This window comes from Grus americana, chromosome Z, assembly GCF_028858705.1.
Source record: "Grus americana isolate bGruAme1 chromosome Z, bGruAme1.mat, whole genome shotgun sequence".
NCBI classification, from domain to species: Eukaryota; Metazoa; Chordata; class Aves; order Gruiformes; family Gruidae; genus Grus; species Grus americana.
In genome coordinates, this window is record NC_072891.1 from 57,634,530 (window position 1) to 57,655,656 (window position 21,127).

Here is a 21,127-nt window from a genome sequence, read left to right on the forward strand (position 1 = left end):
GGATGCATTCCTTCAAACCTTCAAATTTGCTGACCACATACAGGGCATTAGAAGTCAAGAGAAGAGATATTGTTGCATCTCCACTCTGTAAGTGATAAAAACCACATAGAATCATCTAGGTTGGAAAAGGCCCTTAAGATCATCAAGTCTAACTGCCAACCTGGCACTTCCAAGCCCACCACTAAACCATGTCCCTAAACTCCACACCTACACATCTTTTGAAATACCTCCAGGGATGGTGACTTAACCACTTCCCTGGGCAGCCTGTTCCAGTGCTTGACAACACTTTCAGTGAGGAAATTTTTCCTAATATCCAATCTAAACCTCCCCTGGTGCAAATTGAGGCCATTTTCCCTTGTCCTATCTCTTGTTACTTGGGAGAAGAGACCAAGATCCACCTCGCTACAACCTCCTTACAGGTAGTTGTAGAGAGTGATAAGGTTTCTCCTCAGTCTCCTCTGGTCCAGACTAAACAACCCCAGTTCCCTCAGCCACTCCTCACAGGACTTGTTTTCTAGACCCTTCACCAGCTTTGCTGCTATTCTTTGAACACCCTCTAGCACCTCAATGTCCTTCTTGTAGTGAGAGATCTAAAACTGTAAGGGCCCTGAGGGGCCCTTGGTGAGGGGTCCTCTCTGTAAAGCCTTCCTATCCTTAAGCAGATCAACACTCCCACCCAACTTGGTGTTGTAATGTTTAATATAAAATCTTTACACTTTACATAATCCTTTACATGTCAGTTTATTTTGAATTACTTGCTGTGTGCTAAACAATGCTCATTCTTAATAGTGAGCATTCACCAACAAATTTAAATACAGAAATCATAGGCAATATTTTTCAATTGTAACTTGTTTTTCTTTTTTAAAAGTCCTATATTAGTGATTAAATCCTGTTCAACTAACATAGTGAGGGGAAAACAGACGATGCCTTCCCTACCAGATACAGACCTGGTCTACAAGACATGAACCAGAATAGACAGCAGGTGTTTTGTGTTCTTGACTGGAGACCCTGCTGCTGCAAGCAGCACATGCACATTCAAAAAAATTGGCATGATGAAGAAGAGGAGGAGGATAAAGAAGCAGACAGGAACTTCACCCAAAATTTGGCACACGAATCAAAAGAACAACCAGTTATCTTTGTTAGCATTTTTTCAGCAGATGGGAAGAATCCTGATCTTAGAAGACACTTTTACATTTATTATCTTGCTCTGTGGGCTTAGATCTAATTTGCAAAGCTTCTCTACAACAGAAACAATCAGTGACAAGTCAGCTTTCACAGAAACTTCTTACCAGAACAAGTGAACCCATCCCCAGTGAATCCCTCTGCACAGGCACAGCGGTATGACCCAGGGGTGTTCACACACTGAGCACTCACACTGCACTGGTGGGTCCCATTGGAGCACTCATCAAGATCTGCACATTAGGGGCAAGAGCACAAGCAGTACAGAGCAGTTAGTACACTTGGCTTACAAATAACTGTCAAGATAACAAGTGCAACCGCAAAGATGATTTATGTCTCCATGAATATACAAAGTTCTCAGAACATACAGGATTAATCTATAGTGATTTCATTTTAATATTTCTTCCGTTAAATTAAAATGCATGGTATTGGGTCAAAATGTTTCCAAGCAACGGATGGAATTCAGCTGACTCATTAATCGAATGTTAATATGTTATTAAAGAACTTGAATTCAAAATGAGTTGAAAACCCAACAAACCAAACAAATACATTGAGGTGAAAATCTGCCGTACATCTGGAGAGTCTTCTCAAGTAATAGAACGTGACAACAGTGTAACCTCATGAAAGTTAATGCAAAGTTTTTTATTTAGAGAAAGAGAGAAAGAGGAAAAAGGGAAAAGGGAAAAGGGAAAAAGGAAACCAAACCCCTGAAACATAAGAATCTTGCATACCTATCTATCCACAGAGTGCCACAGATAGAAGAATAATACTTTGTTTCTAATGGAGTCATATCACATGCTTTCATTTAAAAAAAAAAAAGAAAGAAAAAAAGATAAAAGAGAAAAAAAACCCTTTCTATTCTGTATACTTACCAATACATTTAATGCCATTTCCAAGCCATCCTTCTCTGCAACTACATTTAAAACTTCCCGGTACATTGACACATGAGGCATGCATGTCACAGTTGTGAGCACCAATTTCACACTCGTCCACATCTACAAGCACAAAATAAAATATTAGTATTTACATCAAGAGCACTGAAATATTACAAATTATGTTCCTTTTACATGCTGCTTACTTCCACTGTCAGTGTTCACAGTCCTTTAAAAAATGTTCAAGACTACAGAATAATTCAAGCAAGTTACTTTGTATTATACATTAATAAAAAATACTGACAATTGCATTTTCATTTTATTCTTTGTTTGTAAACATGACAAAATTAATCTGCTTTCCTACAACTGCTTTTCAGTTTGAAATTAAAGCTATTTTCCAGACATATTAAATATGCAGATCTTTCTACGTCTAAAAATGGCATGAGACGTTTGCGCACACAGGCATGTTTCATTTATAAAAATGATTAGTCCAAGATTTTAGTAATTATAGAACAAATTCTTAAAGATCAAATTATGGGAGAAATTCTGTCGACTTTCCCAGACTAATAATTTTGGATTAACTTAGCTTCCTGAACACAGCAATCCAGCTTGCACGAGACAAGGTACTGCTTAAGTACCACAGGAACTCATAGAATTTGAAACTGACTGACTATGATTTTTTAAAATTTGTTACCATGGGTTGAAGGATGGCATATACTTTCCTTTTTACATATTACTTTTTTCATAGCTTTTTTCCCTTTTTGTCCTATTCTTAGACTGCAGGGTCATTTCCTGCAGCTTTAGTTGACAGATGAGTTCATACTTAAAGTATATATGACAAATGAGTACTGCTGAAATATTTCTAATACAAATGCAGCTGTGCCCACCCAAGCTATGTTTCATATCACAGACATTCTCCCAATATACACTGATAAAAGTTTTGCCTTTAAAATTACAGTTATGTAAGGGGCCTCTTGTATCATATTGATACTACATTGAACATACCTTTTCAAACTCTGGACACATGCTGACAAATGTAAAATAGTTTTATATTTACAATTGTGTACAGATACCAATCTCTATCTTGTGTGTGAACACTTGTGCATTTATTTTACCTGAAAGCCAATCAAGATATGTGTACACCATGACATACACGTTGGAAATTTACTTTACCTGTGCATCCAGTGGTTCCTTTCTTGACTGAATATCCTAGCTGACAGTGACAAATGAAGGACCCTTTAGTGTTTTCACACTCCCCAAACATACAGATGTTGGAATTTAAATCACATTCATTCACATCTGTAAGTGCACATAAATTCATTATTAGTTGAACATTACTGTCATGTAACAGCATTCTTTGTCTTTTTGGGATACTTTAATTCAGGTGAAAAATATCAGAAGCATGGTCCACCCCCAAAACATGTGTCATTCATTAATCTTCATCATAATATATTTCAGCTGTTCCATTCTGTATTCCTTTAATTCCCTAAAAGCAAGTCAGGATGAATGTGTAGTCAAAATACCTCAGTGTTTTCTAATTTGCTTAGAATGCTAATTACTGGAATATGAAGTCAATTATTTCTTACAAGAATAATTTTAAAGCATTTTTTAAAAACACATTCTTGATCATAATATAGCTGTAATTTTCTTTCAAAGAAGAATTTATAAAGTAAATTGATAACTTTTCCTGAACTGGTATTATCTACAGGTTTCAATTTGCATATTTTGATTACTGTTTAAAACTGAATAATGACATATACAAGTGTGTCGATACCTCTGAACAGCATTTGTCAAAATTATAAAAAATAATAAACAATAATTTTTTTTAATAAAACTCCAACTTAGAAAAGACGACAAATCTTATGAAACAAACTGGTGTAAGAACAGACTAGTATTGGGCACCTGTCAAGCGGGTAACTTAGGAGTTACAGATGAGTATTCTACGTCATACTGCAGTGGGGCCACATAGCTCAACAGCTTTTCAAATACCTTGTCCAATATTTCCATTTATCCCTTGAAATGATATTAGCTAGCAGTACTATACTATGACATTAAAGGTAGTCAGTGTACTGCGGATGAAAAGGCATTTCTGCTATTTGTAGTTGTCCCTTTGAGTGAAGTAAGATGTCATGTAATGCAGCCAAAGCACAGGCCCACATCACATATAAATTAAAAGTGTATTAACTGGGATATAATTAATGTTAGCTTCCTTTAAACTCGAATATAAGCATGCTAAAGCAGTGTAACTAGCACTAGCATTTAAGTATTGTGTAATACTGCGATGGGGTAGCCAGGCAGGGTTTTGCATAAGGATGTAAGCAAGGAGACCACCACAAGGACAGAGAAAGATGGGTGTAGCTGCATGCAGGACTCATCAAAGTCATAGAAGCTGCCAGACAAAGGACAATATAAGCACAAGGGATTGCATATAGGCAGGAAAACCTCCAAGGTACACCAGAAGAATGACTGGCAAGACAAGAAAACAAGATAAGCCCTACAAGGAGTAGAAGAGACCTTTTTTATTTGTGAGGGGGGCAATAGCATAAAAACATAAGCATGGAAAACTGGAGAAGAAAGAAGACAGATCCACTTCAGTTCCAGCTTTTCTTGTAGACAAGTGCTCAAGCCCAATCACCTTGACCTTTGAGACTAGGCAACACCAAGGGCTGCAAGCCAGTCAATGCAAACAACACATAACAGCTCTGTTGTATTGTATACTTGCATAGAATTTAGAATGTGATTGTTAAAAACCAAGTTTTGTATGTGCGGTGACAATGATCAACATTGTGTAAGAACCGACCATTGGTAAACGTGCTATTAAATGAATTTAGTCAAATGTAGGTTTGTATTTTAAAACAGGGCTGATTTCGTCAGTCTTCTAAATTAATTACAGCAACCTTGATTTCCCTAGTATATTCAGTCATCACACCATGAGGCAAAGGAAAGCTGCCATGCTCTAAGTATCCTCATTTGCAGGAGTTACAGACTTACCTTTGTAGTTCTGCTTGCTGACACACCCTTGGAACATAAGAATTGACCTGCTTCTTTCAAAATCTCACTGGAAAAGCCTGAACTGTGATGCATATCAAATAGGGAATTCTTAACACCACAAGGAAACTTCAAACTCCTTCTCTTAGTAGCTCACGGCTATGAGTAGCTCTGGCACAGCCTTCCATTTAGGTTTCAGAGAATGCCTATGGATCACTGGCAACTTTTTAGTATAGATCTGTATTTACCACTCTGCTATGCCATTAGAAAATTGATATCCAAGAAAAAAACATTATTAATGATCCCAAGTGTATTTGTGTATGGTGGGGCAAATTCCTTGCTGGCAAGAAACAAAATCCCTCTGTGAAAGAGGCTGAAAAACTTCAAGACATTTCAAGAGAGGAAGAAAAATCAAAATGTCTCTCAAAGCTGCGGTTAAATAGGAATGAAAGAAGAAGTCAATAACCATTGTCCTAATGCTGTTGCTGAAAACCAATTTGGGAGTGGGTAAAGACCAGAGACGTTAAGAGCTTGAGAAGAAATGCTTCCAAAAGTTAGAGCTATCTCTGGCACGTACAAAGAAACAAAGCCACTGCAAAGGTAACATTCAAGGAGAAGTCAGGCTGCAGGTGGAGTGGGGAAAGACCCTTGCAGAAAGAACAAGTGATAAGCCACAACCAGAAAAGTTTTCCCACAACCATAATAGTCACAAGGAAAAACAAGGCATCAGGACTGTAGATGTGCTCTTGTGCCGGACTCCCTTCCCAGACACCTCGACAATGTGCCTGCTCAGCACTTGCTGCCTTGATGCAGTCTGAAGTTCAAGAGAGGTAAGTTTGCTACTGATGTCTTCCCAATTTCACTGAGCATTGCATATATGATGAAAACTTTCCATTAGGAAGAAAACCTCTCCTAAAGAATAAGGCAGTTTGTACCTGAACTGTGTTTTAGATTCTTATGCTAAATCTTCAATATAGGCTTTCAACTATAATACAAGGCTTTAACATTATTCCAGAATTTACCTCATTTGAAAGCTAAATAGTTTATAATAAAGATCTGGTTAAAAACTCGTAGCTAAAACATAGTCTTATGAGTTACACCTATGTCAACTTTTTTACTTTATTCAAATAGCTGCAATTTCACACTAGTTAAATGTCAAAGATGATCTAATTTCACATACTGTCAAATAAATACAAGATATTGCAAATATTTCTGCTGAAAAAAACCACCAAGTACTTTGTTGAAAGTAGTGTTAGGTCCATTAAGAAACTGTAGTTACCCCAAAGGCTTTCTGACAAAGTGGATGATGCTGTTAGCAAGGAAAGCAATTACATACATGGCAGAAATTCACACTTTCTCACTGTAGGTTTGTAACCTTAATATCAGATACTATTTTCCTAGAGAACATTTAAGAGCAGTTGTGTATAAAATGAAAAAAAGTATTCTGATTTTATGCTACTAACATGGCTGATATGAAAAAAATATTGAAAAGATAAGTTCTAAACTTTCAAGTTGTTTGTGTAAATGTGGAGTACGTGAGCAAAGCTGAAAACAAGAACCTGGAATAACATAAAAGTGAAGGTGAAAAGAAAATCTTAAATTCAACTCTAACTATGGAAGGAAGGAGACAAAACGAGCTCAGGATGGCTTTGCTCAGCATTGCATATAAGTCATTTCTCCTCAGTGTGTGTGTCTGTATGAGTGTGCACATGTGCAAAGTGAAGATTTGTTTGACAGATGCTCACAAAATATAAAAAGATGTTATTAGTATATCAAAATCACCTTAAAATATGAAACATATGAAACTTTATATTAAATGTAAAAGAACTTCATATAAACAGCAAGATAAACAAAACAGCTTAATTTGAGGAGATACTTTTATTTTAATTTCTTTTATAATTACTTATGATAACTTTCTGTAGTTGAGGGAATAAACTAAAACATTTACAAGGGATAGAAGAAAAAGCTGGGGCATTCAAATAAGCTCTTCTCAATAGAGATGTTTTAGAGGAATCATATCATTATAATTAAATTACATCTGTTTTTGGAACTATATGATTTGATTCATCTTTATGGACTTTTCGAATTTTTTTTCCTACCCTTTCTGACATCTATAGTGATAGGCAAGAAAGATCTACAGATTATTTTTTTATATAATATACATAGTTTCAATACCCACTTTCAAGGATTCAGCAGAACATCCTAAAACATCAGCTGCAGAATTTTTAGACTTACATTAAATTTGGTGCATACAGCTACTTACCAATACAAGTTTTCATGTCCATAGAAGCCATAAATCCATCATAACACAGACAGCGATATTCTCCTGGAATATTAGTACATTGCCCACCATCACAGATATCTGGATTGTTTTCACATTCATCAATATCTGGGGGGGGGGGGAAGCAGATAATAATTCTGTCATTCTGGTACAGATTGGCTAAAAGAATACCATATTCATACTGGCTGAAAGACACGATGCTGGAACTTTTAAGATACTAAAACCTACCTGCACATGTCCTGACATCTGGCATTAGAGCATAGCCATCACTGCAGCTACATTCATAGCTGCCTTCTGAGTTAGTGCAGTGGGTGTCACAGCCTCCATTCATTATCATACATTCATCAATATCTGGGGAAGCAACGTTAGTAGTAGTAAGTCTACTTTTATAAGGAGCAGTGATCTCTTGCCATTTTACTTAGCAGATAAAACAGTTTATCAGTGATATGATGGTGAATTTTTATTTTCACTCTACTGTCTCTGATTCATATTTTGTTCAGCTTTCTCTCTTTCAACTGTATTTTCATCTGTGCGAGCAAGTGGTTACTTTCAGCTGTTGCTTTTGTTCAAATGTCTGACTAGGGATGTAAAAAAAATAGCACAAAAGACAACATGTGGAAAGGAAAGAAGGAAAAGTCCTGAGAAACTTGGGTTTCACTAAAGCTTGAAATGTAGCACAAATTTATATTTTTGCAAATAAAACCCCAACAATGCAACAGATAAAAAAACTCTCAATACCTCTGTTCTCCTTACCAACGTGATGACAACTACATAATTCAGTATTACTATAGTAAAGAATTTAAGAGATGCATACAATGAGGAAAAAAAAGTGAAAGAGAAACTATCAATGCATGGGGCTGTTCTTTCTCAATCAAGAAATCAAGACGTATTTTCTGTTTGTTAGCTCAAGCCTCTCATTTTACTGGAGAAGTACCACAAGAATAGTTTTTCTGAAAGTATTCTGCAGTGTTCAGTACAGCAACAATCTTTTTATACCTTCTTTGTATTTCTAAGTTAAAATAAGGGTCCACAATATTTCATGATATGCCTAATAGCAGATGAGAAGGTGGCCCTGCTCAGTTTCAAAAGGAAGGTATGAAATTAAATAAAAACAAAGACAGATGAAACAATATACACTGAAGCACAAATACACAGGTGAAGGTGTACAATACTTGCCTATGCAACCTTGTCTGTCAGGAGTGGCCTGGTACCCAGAGTTACAGGAACATTGGTATGTTCCGACCATGTTCACACACTTGCCATTTCTGCAGAGATTGTCACTTAACGAGCACTCATTTACATCTGGAAAAAAATCACCCGTATCAATTACTTGTTATTCAGAATGCAGCCTCTAACTGCTCAAATGCCAGAGAAAGAGGGTGAGAGGCAATGTTTTAAACTGATGGCTTTCAATTTCTTGTTTTTAGCATGTTCCAGTTCAAGGTATTGAGCACTGAACAGAATGTTTAAGCCTGTGTCCAAAGTTTTATCTTCTTTGTTTCTGGTCTGTGAGCATTAACTGCACAGTCTGCTGGTTTAAACAAACTCTTGAAGCAGCTATGCATCAAACACAGAAACCAAAGTGACAATATCATGGTTTCTGCATTTTTTCACCATTTTTGTGAATTATGTGCAAGAAGGAGCATGTGCATTTCAATAAGGGACAATACTTTTTTCTGACTGTAGGCACAAAGTTCACTTTGTGCTTGTATGTATTTTACTTGAAAGTTGCCAACATGAGTTGTACAGTCTTTTGAGTTGCTAAATAATCCCTAAGAGGCCTGGTGAAATACTCCTCTTTGAAGTCAGCAGTGTTAAGGGCACTGGAGATTTTACAGGATCTGTTATAAGGTTTTAATTTGAAGATACTCATATAAAGGAGGAGCATGAATTTGTGTAAGAAATTTCTGAGACTCCATCCTTGCCAAAGACAAGAAGTTTTCATACCACACATGACCGCTCTTCTTAGAAAGCAGAAGACTATTCTGAGTCGAAACTCACCTATGCATTCCTCACGTGATGGTGACAGCTCATGTCCCAAAGGACAGTCACACCTAAAACTTCCTTCAGTGTTCACACATGTGCCACCTCTACACAGCAGAGGGTTGCGTTCACATTCATCAATATCTGCAAAGAAACCATGATAAATAAATAGGAAATCATTACTAAGGAGCCACAAAGAGAAAAGCAATTCTCAGTGTCTGTAAGTGACAAAATCTGGAGGTCAGAAAGAAAAGGATTGTTTTGTTGAAGCAGTGCTGCTCGTTTCCTCATACTGCGTAACAAAGCAAACAAAAAACCTATACTTTATTAACCCTAAAAATGGGTAGTTTTCCCCTCAAGAAAACCAGAAACTCATCATTCAAAATTAAGTATTCTCAGAGACACAGGACACAACAAAAGACAGCAACTGTTTGGAGGGTTGCCATTTAGGACAATGTATTAATGTGATGAAATTTTCAAAAAAGTGCTTCTTAATGCAACCAGACACTTATTTATGTATGCATTGAAATTGTTGTCTATGGATGCCGTTAATGGAGATGTGTGTGTAAACTTGTAACTAAATGGCTATTCAGTTTGATAACTCCTGCGTATGTCATTGTATGGCTGAGAAATATGCTTGCTACAGCTTATAATAACAGACTGACTATTTGACTCACTGTGTTGGGTTTGCATGGCAAGGTTTTGGTAGCGGGGGGGCTACAGGGGTGGCTTCTGTGAGAAGCTGCTAGAAGCTCCCCCTGTGTCTGATAGAGCCAATGCCAGCCGGCTCTAAGACGGGCCTGCCGCTGGCCAAGGCCAAGCCAATCAGCGCCTCTGTGATAACATATTTAAGAAGAAGAAAAACACTTAGGGAGAGCTTTTGCAGTCGGAGAGAGGAGTGAGAAGATGTAAGAAACTCTGCAGACACCAAGGTCACTGAAGAAGGAGGGGGAGGAGGAGCTCCAGGCGCCGGAGCAGAGATCCCCCTGCAGCCCGTGGTGAAGGCCATGGTGAAGCAGGCTGTCCCCCTGCAGCCCATGGAGGAAGGATGAGGGGGTGTAGAGATTCCACCTGCAGCCCGTGGAGGACCCCATGCCGGAGCAGGTGGAGGCACCTGAAGGAGGCTGCGGCCCGTGGGAAGCCCACGCTGGAGCAAGTTCCTGGCCGGACCGGTGGACCCGTGAAGAGGGGAGCCCACGCCAGGGCAGGTTTGCTGGCAGGACTTGTGACCCCGTGGGGGACCCCATGCTGGAGCAGTTTGCTCCTGAAGGTCTGCACCCCATGAGAGGGACTCCATGCTGGAGCAGGGGAAACGATGAGAGGAGTCCTCCCCCTGAGGATGAAGAAGCGGCAGAAACATCGTGAGATGAACTGACCATAACCCCCATTCCCCGTCCCCCTGTGCCGCTGAGGGGGGGGAAGGGTTGAAGCCGGGAGTGAAGTTGAGCCCGGGAAGATGGGAGGGGTGGGGGGAAATGTTTTAAGAGTTGATTTTATTTTCTCATTCCTCTACTCTGTTTTGCCTAGTAATAAATTAGATGAATTCCCTCTCTAAGTTCAGTCTGTTTTGCTGATGACGATAATTAGTGAGTGATCTCTCCCTGTCCTTATCTCGACCTACAAGCATTTCGTTATGCCTTTTCTCCCCTGTTTGGTGAATAAGGGGAGTGAGAGAGCGGCTCTGGTGGGCACCTGGCCCCCAGCCAGGCTCAACCCACCACACTCACAAACCTGATAAAAACAGCTAACGCTGTAGATGTGGATGAAGTATGATCAAAAGATGTTCAAGGTGCAGGATGCATTCACATTTTTGGACTTCCAGGAAGCATTATGGCTAACTATCCTTGAAACTAGAGACACTCAGATTGACAGACTAGTGTTATCTTTCATTAGCCTGAGAATTTAGCCAAGATATCATTGGGTTTTGCAAGTTATTCCCATGAGGGTGAAACTGCCTGATGATAGAATTCATCTCTTTTGCTATACTCCTGCTTGGATAGTTCTCACAGCTCCAAAATGTTTTCATTGAACATTATGCGGTCCCTTTCCTAGTTCCTGCGAAAGGCCCTGAAGAAGTCACTTCCCTTCTTATGTCCTCACTCTCTGCTTATTTATCTGACATCTTGCTTCTCTATCTTACAGATAACATTTCCACCATATGGTATCGATTCTCTGCATTTGTACTTTGTCTCTCATGAAGGCTATTCAGCTTCCAGAGTTTAGCTTTTGTTATGGTCATCTGTGATTCAGGCAATGGTATTTTTGCTGACTTGCATATCATGTTTTGGAGTCTGAAAGCATCTCAATCTGCAGGAAATTAAATAAAGGTGGCAGGCAGCCTGCACGGCCTCCTGGCACACAGGGGCATAGGAACACTTATCTGAGTTCAATTACGAGCACAAAAGCTCCTGACAAAACTCAAACACAAAAAGCTTAAAAGAGGCAAAAGCAGGGACAAGTGATGCAAGAGAAAAACAGAGGCACTGTCTGAGTGTGTAGGGATGGGGTTAGGAAAGCCAAAGGCACCAGGAGTTGACCCTGACAAGGGATGTGAAGGGTATAACAGCAGCAGCAAAAAGATGAGGGGAAACAGGGGAAAGGAACTGCTGACAAAGGACATGAGTGCTAAGGAAGCCAGCCAATGTCATTTTGGAGCCACTCCTGACCATCCTGGAAAGGTCATGGAAATTACCAAGGATCTTTAGAGTGGAAGGAGAGGAAATGTCAATCCAACTTCAAGAAGGGCAAGAAGGAGGACCCATTCAGCCTCATCAAGATGAAAATCTCAGACTTTTCATTTTCATTATATATTTCATGATGCATCTCAGGAAATACTCCGCAACACTACCTCAAGATTTTTTTAAGGTGGCTAGTAACTTTTGGTGTCTCCAAATCTATTCTTACAACTTTAGACAGATTAAAGAGATGTAATTCTTCAGGAAATGCTCTCAGAATTTTTTGAGTTCTAGAAGATTCAAGAAAAAGTGAATCCCACTACTTTTGGAACTCCAGCCTTCTATTCCTAACTTTACCAAATGTTTGGATACCTCATTAGCCATTTTTAAACTACATGAACGAATAGTTGCTGCAATTCTATAATATCTATACAGAAATGTGTAAAAGTAATTAGTAAAAAGAACAAGCAAAGCTATATGTATAGTTCGGTTATGTGACTCATTTGTTCAAGATGTCACAAAAATTATACACATAAAATGTTCACTGGAGCAGAGCTAGTATAGTAGAGTACAGTCAGGCTTTGTATAGTAAATGACTCCAGGTCATCCTGGCAACACTTACCCATACAGTTCTTCATCATCATAAATCCACTTTCGTAACCATCAAAGCACTCACACTCAAAGCTTCCAGGAGTGTTGACACAAGTACCACTTCCACATAAGTCTGGGGAGATCCGGCACTCATCAATGTCTATTTTATAGTAATGAAGAGGCAGAAAAATAAAACAGAGTTTAACGTTATCATGCTTTTCACAGAAGTGAACACATGGCCATTATAAATTAATTCTACAGAAATCATATATAGTATATAAATCAAAACAGAAAAATGAAATTAATTTAATATTTAAAGGAATATCTGATTATGTGAAACAGTTTGTGAAAGATTCATAATGCAATGCCTTCAGAGCTCTCAACTACAGATTAAACTGTGTAACAAGTAGGCTTCCATTAAATATAATTTAAGGTTAGATTCTAAGAAAATTACTAACTATAACAAATTCTGAGTTGTTATTATTACAGAGGTATCAACTGACTCCATGGCTACAGTGCCATTGATATTAAATTGCTTATTATGAAGACATTTATCCAGTAATAGCATTATAAACTGACATATACCCTTTCCATTAGGAATTAAGTAGCTCCTGTAAAAGCTAGATTTACAGTTCATTGGTTATCTTATTAATTAGGTTTGAATGAAACTTACTGTGGAAAACTATAGCAGGTTTGTAGAAGGTAAAAGAGAAGAGAAGGAAGAGCTCTTTGGTAAGACAAACTGGTAGTGAGGCAGGAAGCTAAAGAGGAATTTGTGATATGGATATGATCCCCTCAAACAGGTCAGTGTTGAAGCAAAGGACTGGAAAGAAGAACTGGATAGCCTGTTATTTACTATCTCCTCACACCTTTCCAGACTTCTCTCTTCCTTACTCTACTGCCCATCCAGTGTTTTTGGGGTGAACTGGGGCTCAATGCCTTTGTTTCATGTTCTCCACTATACCCTCTACCTTCAGCTTCATTCACTACTGTATTATTAATTTTTACATTAAGAAATCATTAAGTCTTTACACAGAATAAAAACAACATCATATTTGAAACAATTAAAACATTAGTCCAGACTAGGGTATAGGATTGGATGTGTCATCCAAGAAGTCCAGGAAGCAAGGAATCAGAGAAGAGCATCAACATATTGGCAGTTGTTGAGCTGGGCAAGTAGACTCATTTGTTTATGTGGTTGAATAAAACTACGCAAGTATAAGCTTAACTAAAGAAACAGCTAAAAATTTAAAACGGGGTTTTTTCACCATATGCAAGGGTCTCTTTTGCCTCTGTGTCACTCCCCATGGCCAGGTTTCTGCTGGGTGAAGATATTTCAGTCCTCACACACAGATGTGTGGAGCTGTTGGATGATAACCCACGTGGTGGGCCTGGGATGTTACAGAGTATCTGGCCTCCTGCAGACTTTATAAAACATTGTGTTGGTAATTTAAAAAAAAAATAAAAGTAATCTGATTAATAAAACCTGGCTCTCTACAGCTGCTCAGTGGAATATTTTTATCAGAACAAACTTTCAGTGGAAAACAGAACCAAAAAAAAAGCTTTTGTAGGGAGAAGTTTTCTGACCTATTCTTGTTAGTTTAGAAATAAAGTTTGTTAAATGCATTTCTCATCAATACAATCACTACAAAAACAAGGAAATCACCAGTTAGGGCAACATTAACATCCAGACCAACCTCAGTTAACACGCCTTACCACCCACACTTCATATTACTCAGACTCACTCGTAGATGCCTGTGTGGTATAATAAAACCTCCTTCATTTTCAGCACTGAGCCACCCACAATACAGGCATCCACGTTCTCATAACCAGAAAACTATTAAGCTTATCTTCTGTTTCAGTTTTTCCAGGCAATAAATAGCAAAATATTAAACTTTTAAATTAAATGCATGCCTCTTCTTGAATTAACATTGCACTGATGTCAGAATCACAGAGCTGCCTCTGTGTGCATGGCTATCATCATCTAAAAGAAAATTAATTTGCAGTGGAGTCTCTAAATTCATTTGGCAATACAATGACCAGAGAGTAAGGAATGTAAATTAAGTTAATATGCATGTTAAAACACTGAACTTGGCTTCGCTGGTGATCCTTCTTGATTTTTGGGTTTGTACTGCTAGAGCACGACCTGAGCATCTTTAACACCAATTAAAAAAATTCGTAATGTACTTATACAAGAGGAATGTTACATTTATTAAAGAATCACTTTCTGAAAGGGAAACTTAAGACAGTTGGCCATTCTGTCCACAGATTAAGCTCTTAGAAACTGAAGGAAATGAATGACATTAAGTTGCCAGATCACCAAACCATGTAACAAGTTCAAGTTCCTTTAAAATGCCCAAGGGACATGATAGAATCCTCATCACTGGATGTTTTCAAGATCGATAGCGTGCTAGGTAATCTCACCTAGGCTCCCTTTCCCACAAAAGGTTGCAGCAGATGATCTTTTGAGGTCCCTTTCAACCTGGACTATTCTATGATTCTAGGAAAAACTGGAGAAAATGCAAGACTTACCTGTACAGTTTCTTTCCTCCATATCTAAAGTAAACCCGCTGTTACATCTACATTTGAAACTTCCAATTGTGTTTCTGCATTTACCATTCATGCACATACCAGGGAACACTTTACATTCATTGATATCTATGAAATAAAAACAAACGAAAAGAATATTCTTACAGCTGTTCCTTCTTACCAATTGTATTGGGCATAAAAGGCAGGGTTTGGGTTACAAGGCACTGGGGGGATGGCCTCCTCCTACACAGGTTAGGAGAATGGAAAAATGAAGCGGAGGAGGCAAGCAGAAGGGGACATTGTTAGAGACATGACTTGAGATGCACTCTTGGAAGGCAGAACTCCATGTCTGAGCCCCTGCAGCTGACCAAGAATTAAATTCCTTATTTGTTTAGTAAATCACCACTGAACATTTAGAGCTTTGCCTGAGAATAGTAACTCCCGAAAATCAGAGCTTATTTATGGTGAAGCAGAGGTCCAATCTGTTAGTTTTCTCAGGGAACTCAACATATCTCAGCACAAAACTTTCAGAATACAACCTTTTAAAAATAAATACAATACTAAAACATTTCCGAATCACCTCAGCTTCTGCACACAGAAATTCACAGTTTTTCTTCTCAGATCTCAGTCACCTAAAATATTTCAGATGTGATTTCTTAACACTTTCCAGCATCTTCAGTTCTGTTTTTGCTCTACAGGAGGTGAAGCTAGTAAAAACTGGACAAAAGGCTTTCATTTACTTCTTTATCACTGCAGGTCCCCATTATCATTGCCCTTGTAATTTTAATGCCACAGGCACCCTTCCCTTTTAATCACTTATTAATTCTGCAAATCATAGAAAGAACCCATCCTTCTTCAGTCTCTCTTCCAGAGAACCCTGACCAAATTTTAGTAATATTTTACACTTACATCTTAACTCCCCGACTTTATGGAACTTCATCTGACCTTCAGTTCACTCTTTGCAAAGCACTGCCTTGAAATAGGGCACATATTCTGTTATTCTCATCATTTAAAGCTCCCCTCCCTTCAGTACTGTCACAGTCATTTCTTTTTTCTCGCTACCAAATTCAAACTTTGCACCTCTTCCTTTTAGGCTCCTGTTAACGCTCTTGAGCACCATGCAAGCAGAGAGTTTTCCATCTGTAAGGTCAGCTCTTTCAGGCAAACATCTTTATAACATCTCTCATCTCAAGTACATGACAAATATAGACACAAATCCTGGCATTTTCTTAGAATATTCACCCAGGGGTACCTATAATTCATTTTTAGATCCAAGAATGAACCCTTACCTTTATAAAATGGCCTGCCAGTTAGAATATCTCCCCTGTTGGAAAAGCCAGGACCTCTGGGGCACAGAGCCTCATATTCCTTGGTGCCAGGTTTAGGACACTCCTCACAGTCGGAGCCCCAGGCAGCCCCCACAGCACAGCAGCAGGCATCCATACGAAACTTGCCAGGCACAGATTGAATGCACTCATCTTCATCCCATTTCAGGTAGCATTGCTCCATGCGTATATCTGCTCATTTTACAACAGCAAATAGGTATTTTACCCTTTGTAAAGTTTTCTGGTTTTCTATTTCTAAGGCACGAGTACATGTGAGGATCAGTTTCTGGGAGACAGATTTCTGCTCAACAGTCTACATTTCTGCACAATGTTCAACCATTTGAAGTTGCTAATATTGCACTATAGTTAAGTTTCTGGATATCTGTTGTACCACATAAAAATACAAGCATTTCTTTTGTGGTCTCCCAATATCAAGATATACCATTACTCTGACATGATTGTTCTTTTTAGGTTTCTATGTGTATTTGATAGTAGAGAGACATGTATTTCTTTACTGTATCAGGTATTGTCATTTACAAATTGACTTGCATTCACAGCAAAAAAAAATATTCCTACCTATGTTTATATTATTAAGTTAATTTAATAATACAAGGAATAAATTAAAAAAAAAATGACGACCATTGTTAGGCTTACTTTAACACCAGTTAGCAGTAGAAAACTAGATGGTTTCCAGAAAAATTAATTATGGTTATACTCAAGGGTCCTATTTGCAGAAAAGTAGGTTAACCAAAAGATAGATCAACCAAGTGTACAGGCAAAATCTGTACTTGCATACTCAATATTAGGAAAAGTACCATGCACTGGTCTGTATGCAGAAAAAAATCACCTTTGCTATATCTCACATACAGTAAAAAATAACAATAATAACCCATTTGAAAGCATCAGGACATTCCACACTTTTCACTTACTGGTATTTCAGTAAAGAAAAATAGTTTAAAAATTTTAGAAAAAAAATTAGTATTTGTTAACATATAAATTTGGTATAAAAAATGGGTTGTTTAGTCTCTACATGCTAATTTCTACAACATAGGAGAATTTCTATGCCCAAACTCCAAAAATCTGACAAATAATATCAATAATGGGAAATGGACAGTATTGATTACAGCAGTGCTAGAAAAGATGTCTGTGATACTATACAGAAATTAATTGGTAGCTTAATGCTCTTCAGGAAAAAAGAGTTATTTTCAGTCTGTAAGGAAGATCACAAGGACACACCATGTCAGATAAAATAAATTCTGGACATATTTTAGAGCCGCCTGACACGACTGAAATGGAATGGAGGTCAAGCTGTATTTTCAGGATAAATATAAGCATTAATGTTTCATATGATATATTGGACTGGAAGTTAGGCTTTAGCAAACCTAACAGAACTTTTAAATGCTTAGTGCAAAAAGCTTTGGAGAAGATGCAAAATCTAGAAGTAACACAGATGAGTTGCTGAACTGTTTTCCACACAAGCCCTTCAAAGTTGTGCAGATTTACAATATCAATTTACCCTATGCACTTCTGAGGTTAAACAATTTAGAAGCAAGTATAAGAAATGGAAATTGTTTAAAGAATATTCATAGTTTCCTGCAAACTATTCCACATCGAGATCATATTTTTTTTCATTTCCAGCGATTCAGCAAACATACATATTTGTTTGCACTAAAATCACTGTAGTGGATCCTTCAGGAAATAAATATATTTCAGAAATACATGGCATAGTACACGGTGCTTGTGTAGCATAGGAGAAGACACATATCTTGTGAAGTACAAGGTCGTTTTTTCATTAGAATAAGAAAAGGGGTCATGGCTTTGAGGGTAAAAGAATCCTGCGTCTTGCTTGAAGATGGCTCCTTTATTCCAACTTTTCATTACATCTATTAACAATTCGCACCTGTCCTTAGCAAATTTCTCATTTAGAAATAACACAGGGTTGATGGCCACAGATGCCAGTGACTGGCAACAGAATTACTAAGTTTGGGTGCGTTTGGCGGTGTGTGTGGAGTATCAAGTAAAGCCCAACACATAAAACTGCATATGATATGCACAAACATAACAGATATGTGCATTCTGGGCAGACTTGGGTTTGAATTGTTTCTTTTTTCTGAAACATTTATACTGATCGTACACATCTGCTTCATTTCAAAATTCTGCTTATTTTAAAAAATACCTCTAGAATTACATTCACATTAAAACACTCCACAACCTGGTAACTGTTTGCATCAGCTATTGGTAAGGCATAGTGCAATTAAAGCAAAAGTGTTTGCTTAAATTTGAAGCTGCTTGAGGAAAGAGAACATTGTTGAAATACAGAAAAAAAAAAGGTTAGAGTGGGAAAATCATTGACATGAAGCAAGGGCTGAAATTTTTTTTTTTGTTCTGCACTGTTTTCTTAAAATAAATCAATGCTGTCAGTAATCATATTTTTACAGTCCTTAGAAAAGGGAAGAAAAATTAATATGGATTCCAGAATCTATTCTAAACATCCAGTACCCTGACTTTATCTTTTTTCATCTCTGACCATTGATTTACAAAGATGCAGATTAATAATACTAAATATACTTGCTACAGGATACTTCTGTTTTCTTGACCTTTCACGGCGGTTCAGTATGTTTTATACCTGAAGTGTTTCCTAGAGAAATGTATGACTTCATGGACATCATGTTTTGTCAGTAGAAGATATTAATTTGAACAACAAAGATGAAGTCTTATTTTTACCTACACTCATTTTGATTACTGTCAGGCAGACCAATTTGCACCAGCATATTTGTGCTGCATGGTAGTACCTGAGTTTCACAAAATGACTAGATAGCAATAGAGAAGAGTACTATTCACACTGCATTACAAGCTGCCGGCTGACCAGCTGACTCCTTATCATCCAGCTCCCAGCGAGTCAGACATTGCTGTTCATCAATGGGAGTCAGACTAAAGGCAGCACTCTAGCAAAACCTATGAATTGCACTGTGGGCAAAACAAACATTCATATTCCCCCAAGGGAAATAGGTCTTCCCTGAACTGACACAGGCATTTGGTATCTAAGCAGGCATAAATTGAAACATACACTTAACAAACTGCTTTCAGAGAAATTCAGAAACAAACCAAACATTCTTTCACACCCCTCTGAGATTAATTTTGGACAACTGTTGGACACAGCTAAAAAGCTGGCAAAGTTGAGTTGAGTGTTACCTAAACACACTCGCCCTGTTCCGTCCAGTGTCAGTCCTTCAGGGCACTCACAGTGAAATGAGCCTCTGCTGTTAATGCACCGCCCATTGGGACAAACCCCCGGGAAAACATCACACTCATTTACATCTGTTGGGGAAACAAAGAGTTGAGTTATATGCAAACTCGAAGGAGACAGCTACAGCTTTACTGAGAATTTAACCTACACGAAGGAAAGTGAGAGGCCTTCATCCATATTGTATTAGGGTCTGAACACTCTGTCCAGCTCTGGGGCTCCCAACATAAGACAGACATGGACCTGTTGGAATGAGTCCAGAGGAGGGCCACAAAGCTGATCAGAGGGCTGGAGCACCTCTCCTATGAAGACAGGCTGAGAGAGTTGGGGTTGTTCAGCCTGGAGAGGAGAAGACTCCAGGGAGACCTTACAGCAGCCTTCCAGTACTCTAAAAGGAGCCTACAGGAAAGCTGGAGAGGGACTGTTTACAAGGGCATGTTCTGGTAGGACAAGGGGTAATGCCTTTAAACTAAAAGAGGGTAGATTTAGATGAGATATAAGGAAGAAATGCTTCACTGTGAGGGTGGTGAAGCACTGGAACAGGTTGCCCAGAGAAGTTGTGGAGGCCCTATCCCCGGAAGTGTTCAAGGCCAGGCTGGGCCTTTGGGCAACCCTGGTCTAGTGGAGGGTGTCCCTGCACACGGCAGGGTGATTGGAACTAGATGATCTTTAAGGTCCCTTCCAACCCAAACCATTCTATGATTCTATGAACACTACTCTGAACAAGCATCTGGGTCAGTCTCAAGGGACTCTTGCAAGATCTTAAACTCATAGGGCATTACCATGCCACATTTTCTTCTCTAAGACAAGATGATGGATATGGCTGAGAGAAAGGAATAACTAAAGGGATTAAATGTATTTTGAAGGAGCAGTTCAATTATCTTTGTATCATTTTGATATTTTCCAAAAACCAGTGTAACATAACACTTCTCAACAGTCAGTAACTGTTTGTGAAGGCAGTCATCTAGGGTCAATATGATTATGCCTGACAAAACCAACAACATAATAAATCCCCTTTATCTCATTTTTAAAGGAAAAAAAGTGACATCTTGAGTAAGAAGCAAAAACTTCACCTTCACAGGTAACACCCTTCACTCTGGCAAATCCTCTTGAGCAAGCCACGTCTGGAATCAAGCCAGAAAGATATACCACTGCTTTAGAATAATAGAAATACAGGAGTAAATAATTTAAAAATAAATGTATCTTTGGAATTCTCTAATAATTTGACCATATAAGGTGGTGAGTGCTCTAGCACCAATCAAGAAAAGTACTGACTCATACGTGTTACTTAAATCAAGTGCATAGTTGAGGAAATGAAATCTTTGACAATTACTTTCTCATGTGCTTTCTTTAATGGAGACCAGAATGCTTAGCATCTAATCATATCAATCTCTGCACTCAGATGTAGCTGAAAGGTAAATTTCCTGTAAAGTTGCGTGAAGATTTAAAGCTTTAGTGAT

At 38.2% G+C, this 21,127-nt stretch overlaps 1 protein-coding gene across 5 annotated transcripts in view; it reads right to left on the minus strand.

Annotated features, from left to right (window-relative positions):
- Positions 1-21,127, minus strand: part of FBN2 (fibrillin 2) — a 169,338-nt gene that overhangs the window by 49,473 nt on the left and 98,738 nt on the right. For 4 of the 5 annotated variants that reach the window (XR_008574594.1, XM_054808951.1, XM_054808953.1 and 1 more), the window contains exons 22-33: positions 20,741-20,821; positions 19,616-19,741; positions 16,388-16,615; positions 15,102-15,227; positions 12,601-12,729; positions 9,322-9,447; positions 8,497-8,622; positions 7,549-7,671; positions 7,303-7,428; positions 3,225-3,350; positions 2,052-2,174; positions 1,290-1,412 (exon numbers count right to left, since the gene is read on the minus strand). Coding sequence is in view for 4 of the 5 variants with exons in the window: in XM_054808951.1 (XP_054664926.1) it covers positions 1,290-1,412; positions 2,052-2,174; positions 3,225-3,350; positions 7,303-7,428; positions 7,549-7,671; positions 8,497-8,622; positions 9,322-9,447; positions 12,601-12,729; positions 15,102-15,227; positions 16,388-16,615; positions 19,616-19,741; positions 20,741-20,821 (1,563 nt within the window). In the remaining variant the exon portion in view is untranslated. The remainder of the gene's footprint in view (positions 1-1,289; positions 1,413-2,051; positions 2,175-3,224; positions 3,351-7,302; positions 7,429-7,548; positions 7,672-8,496; positions 8,623-9,321; positions 9,448-12,600; positions 12,730-15,101; positions 15,228-16,387; positions 16,616-19,615; positions 19,742-20,740; positions 20,822-21,127) is intronic. The other variant, XM_054808952.1, reaches the window with a different exon arrangement.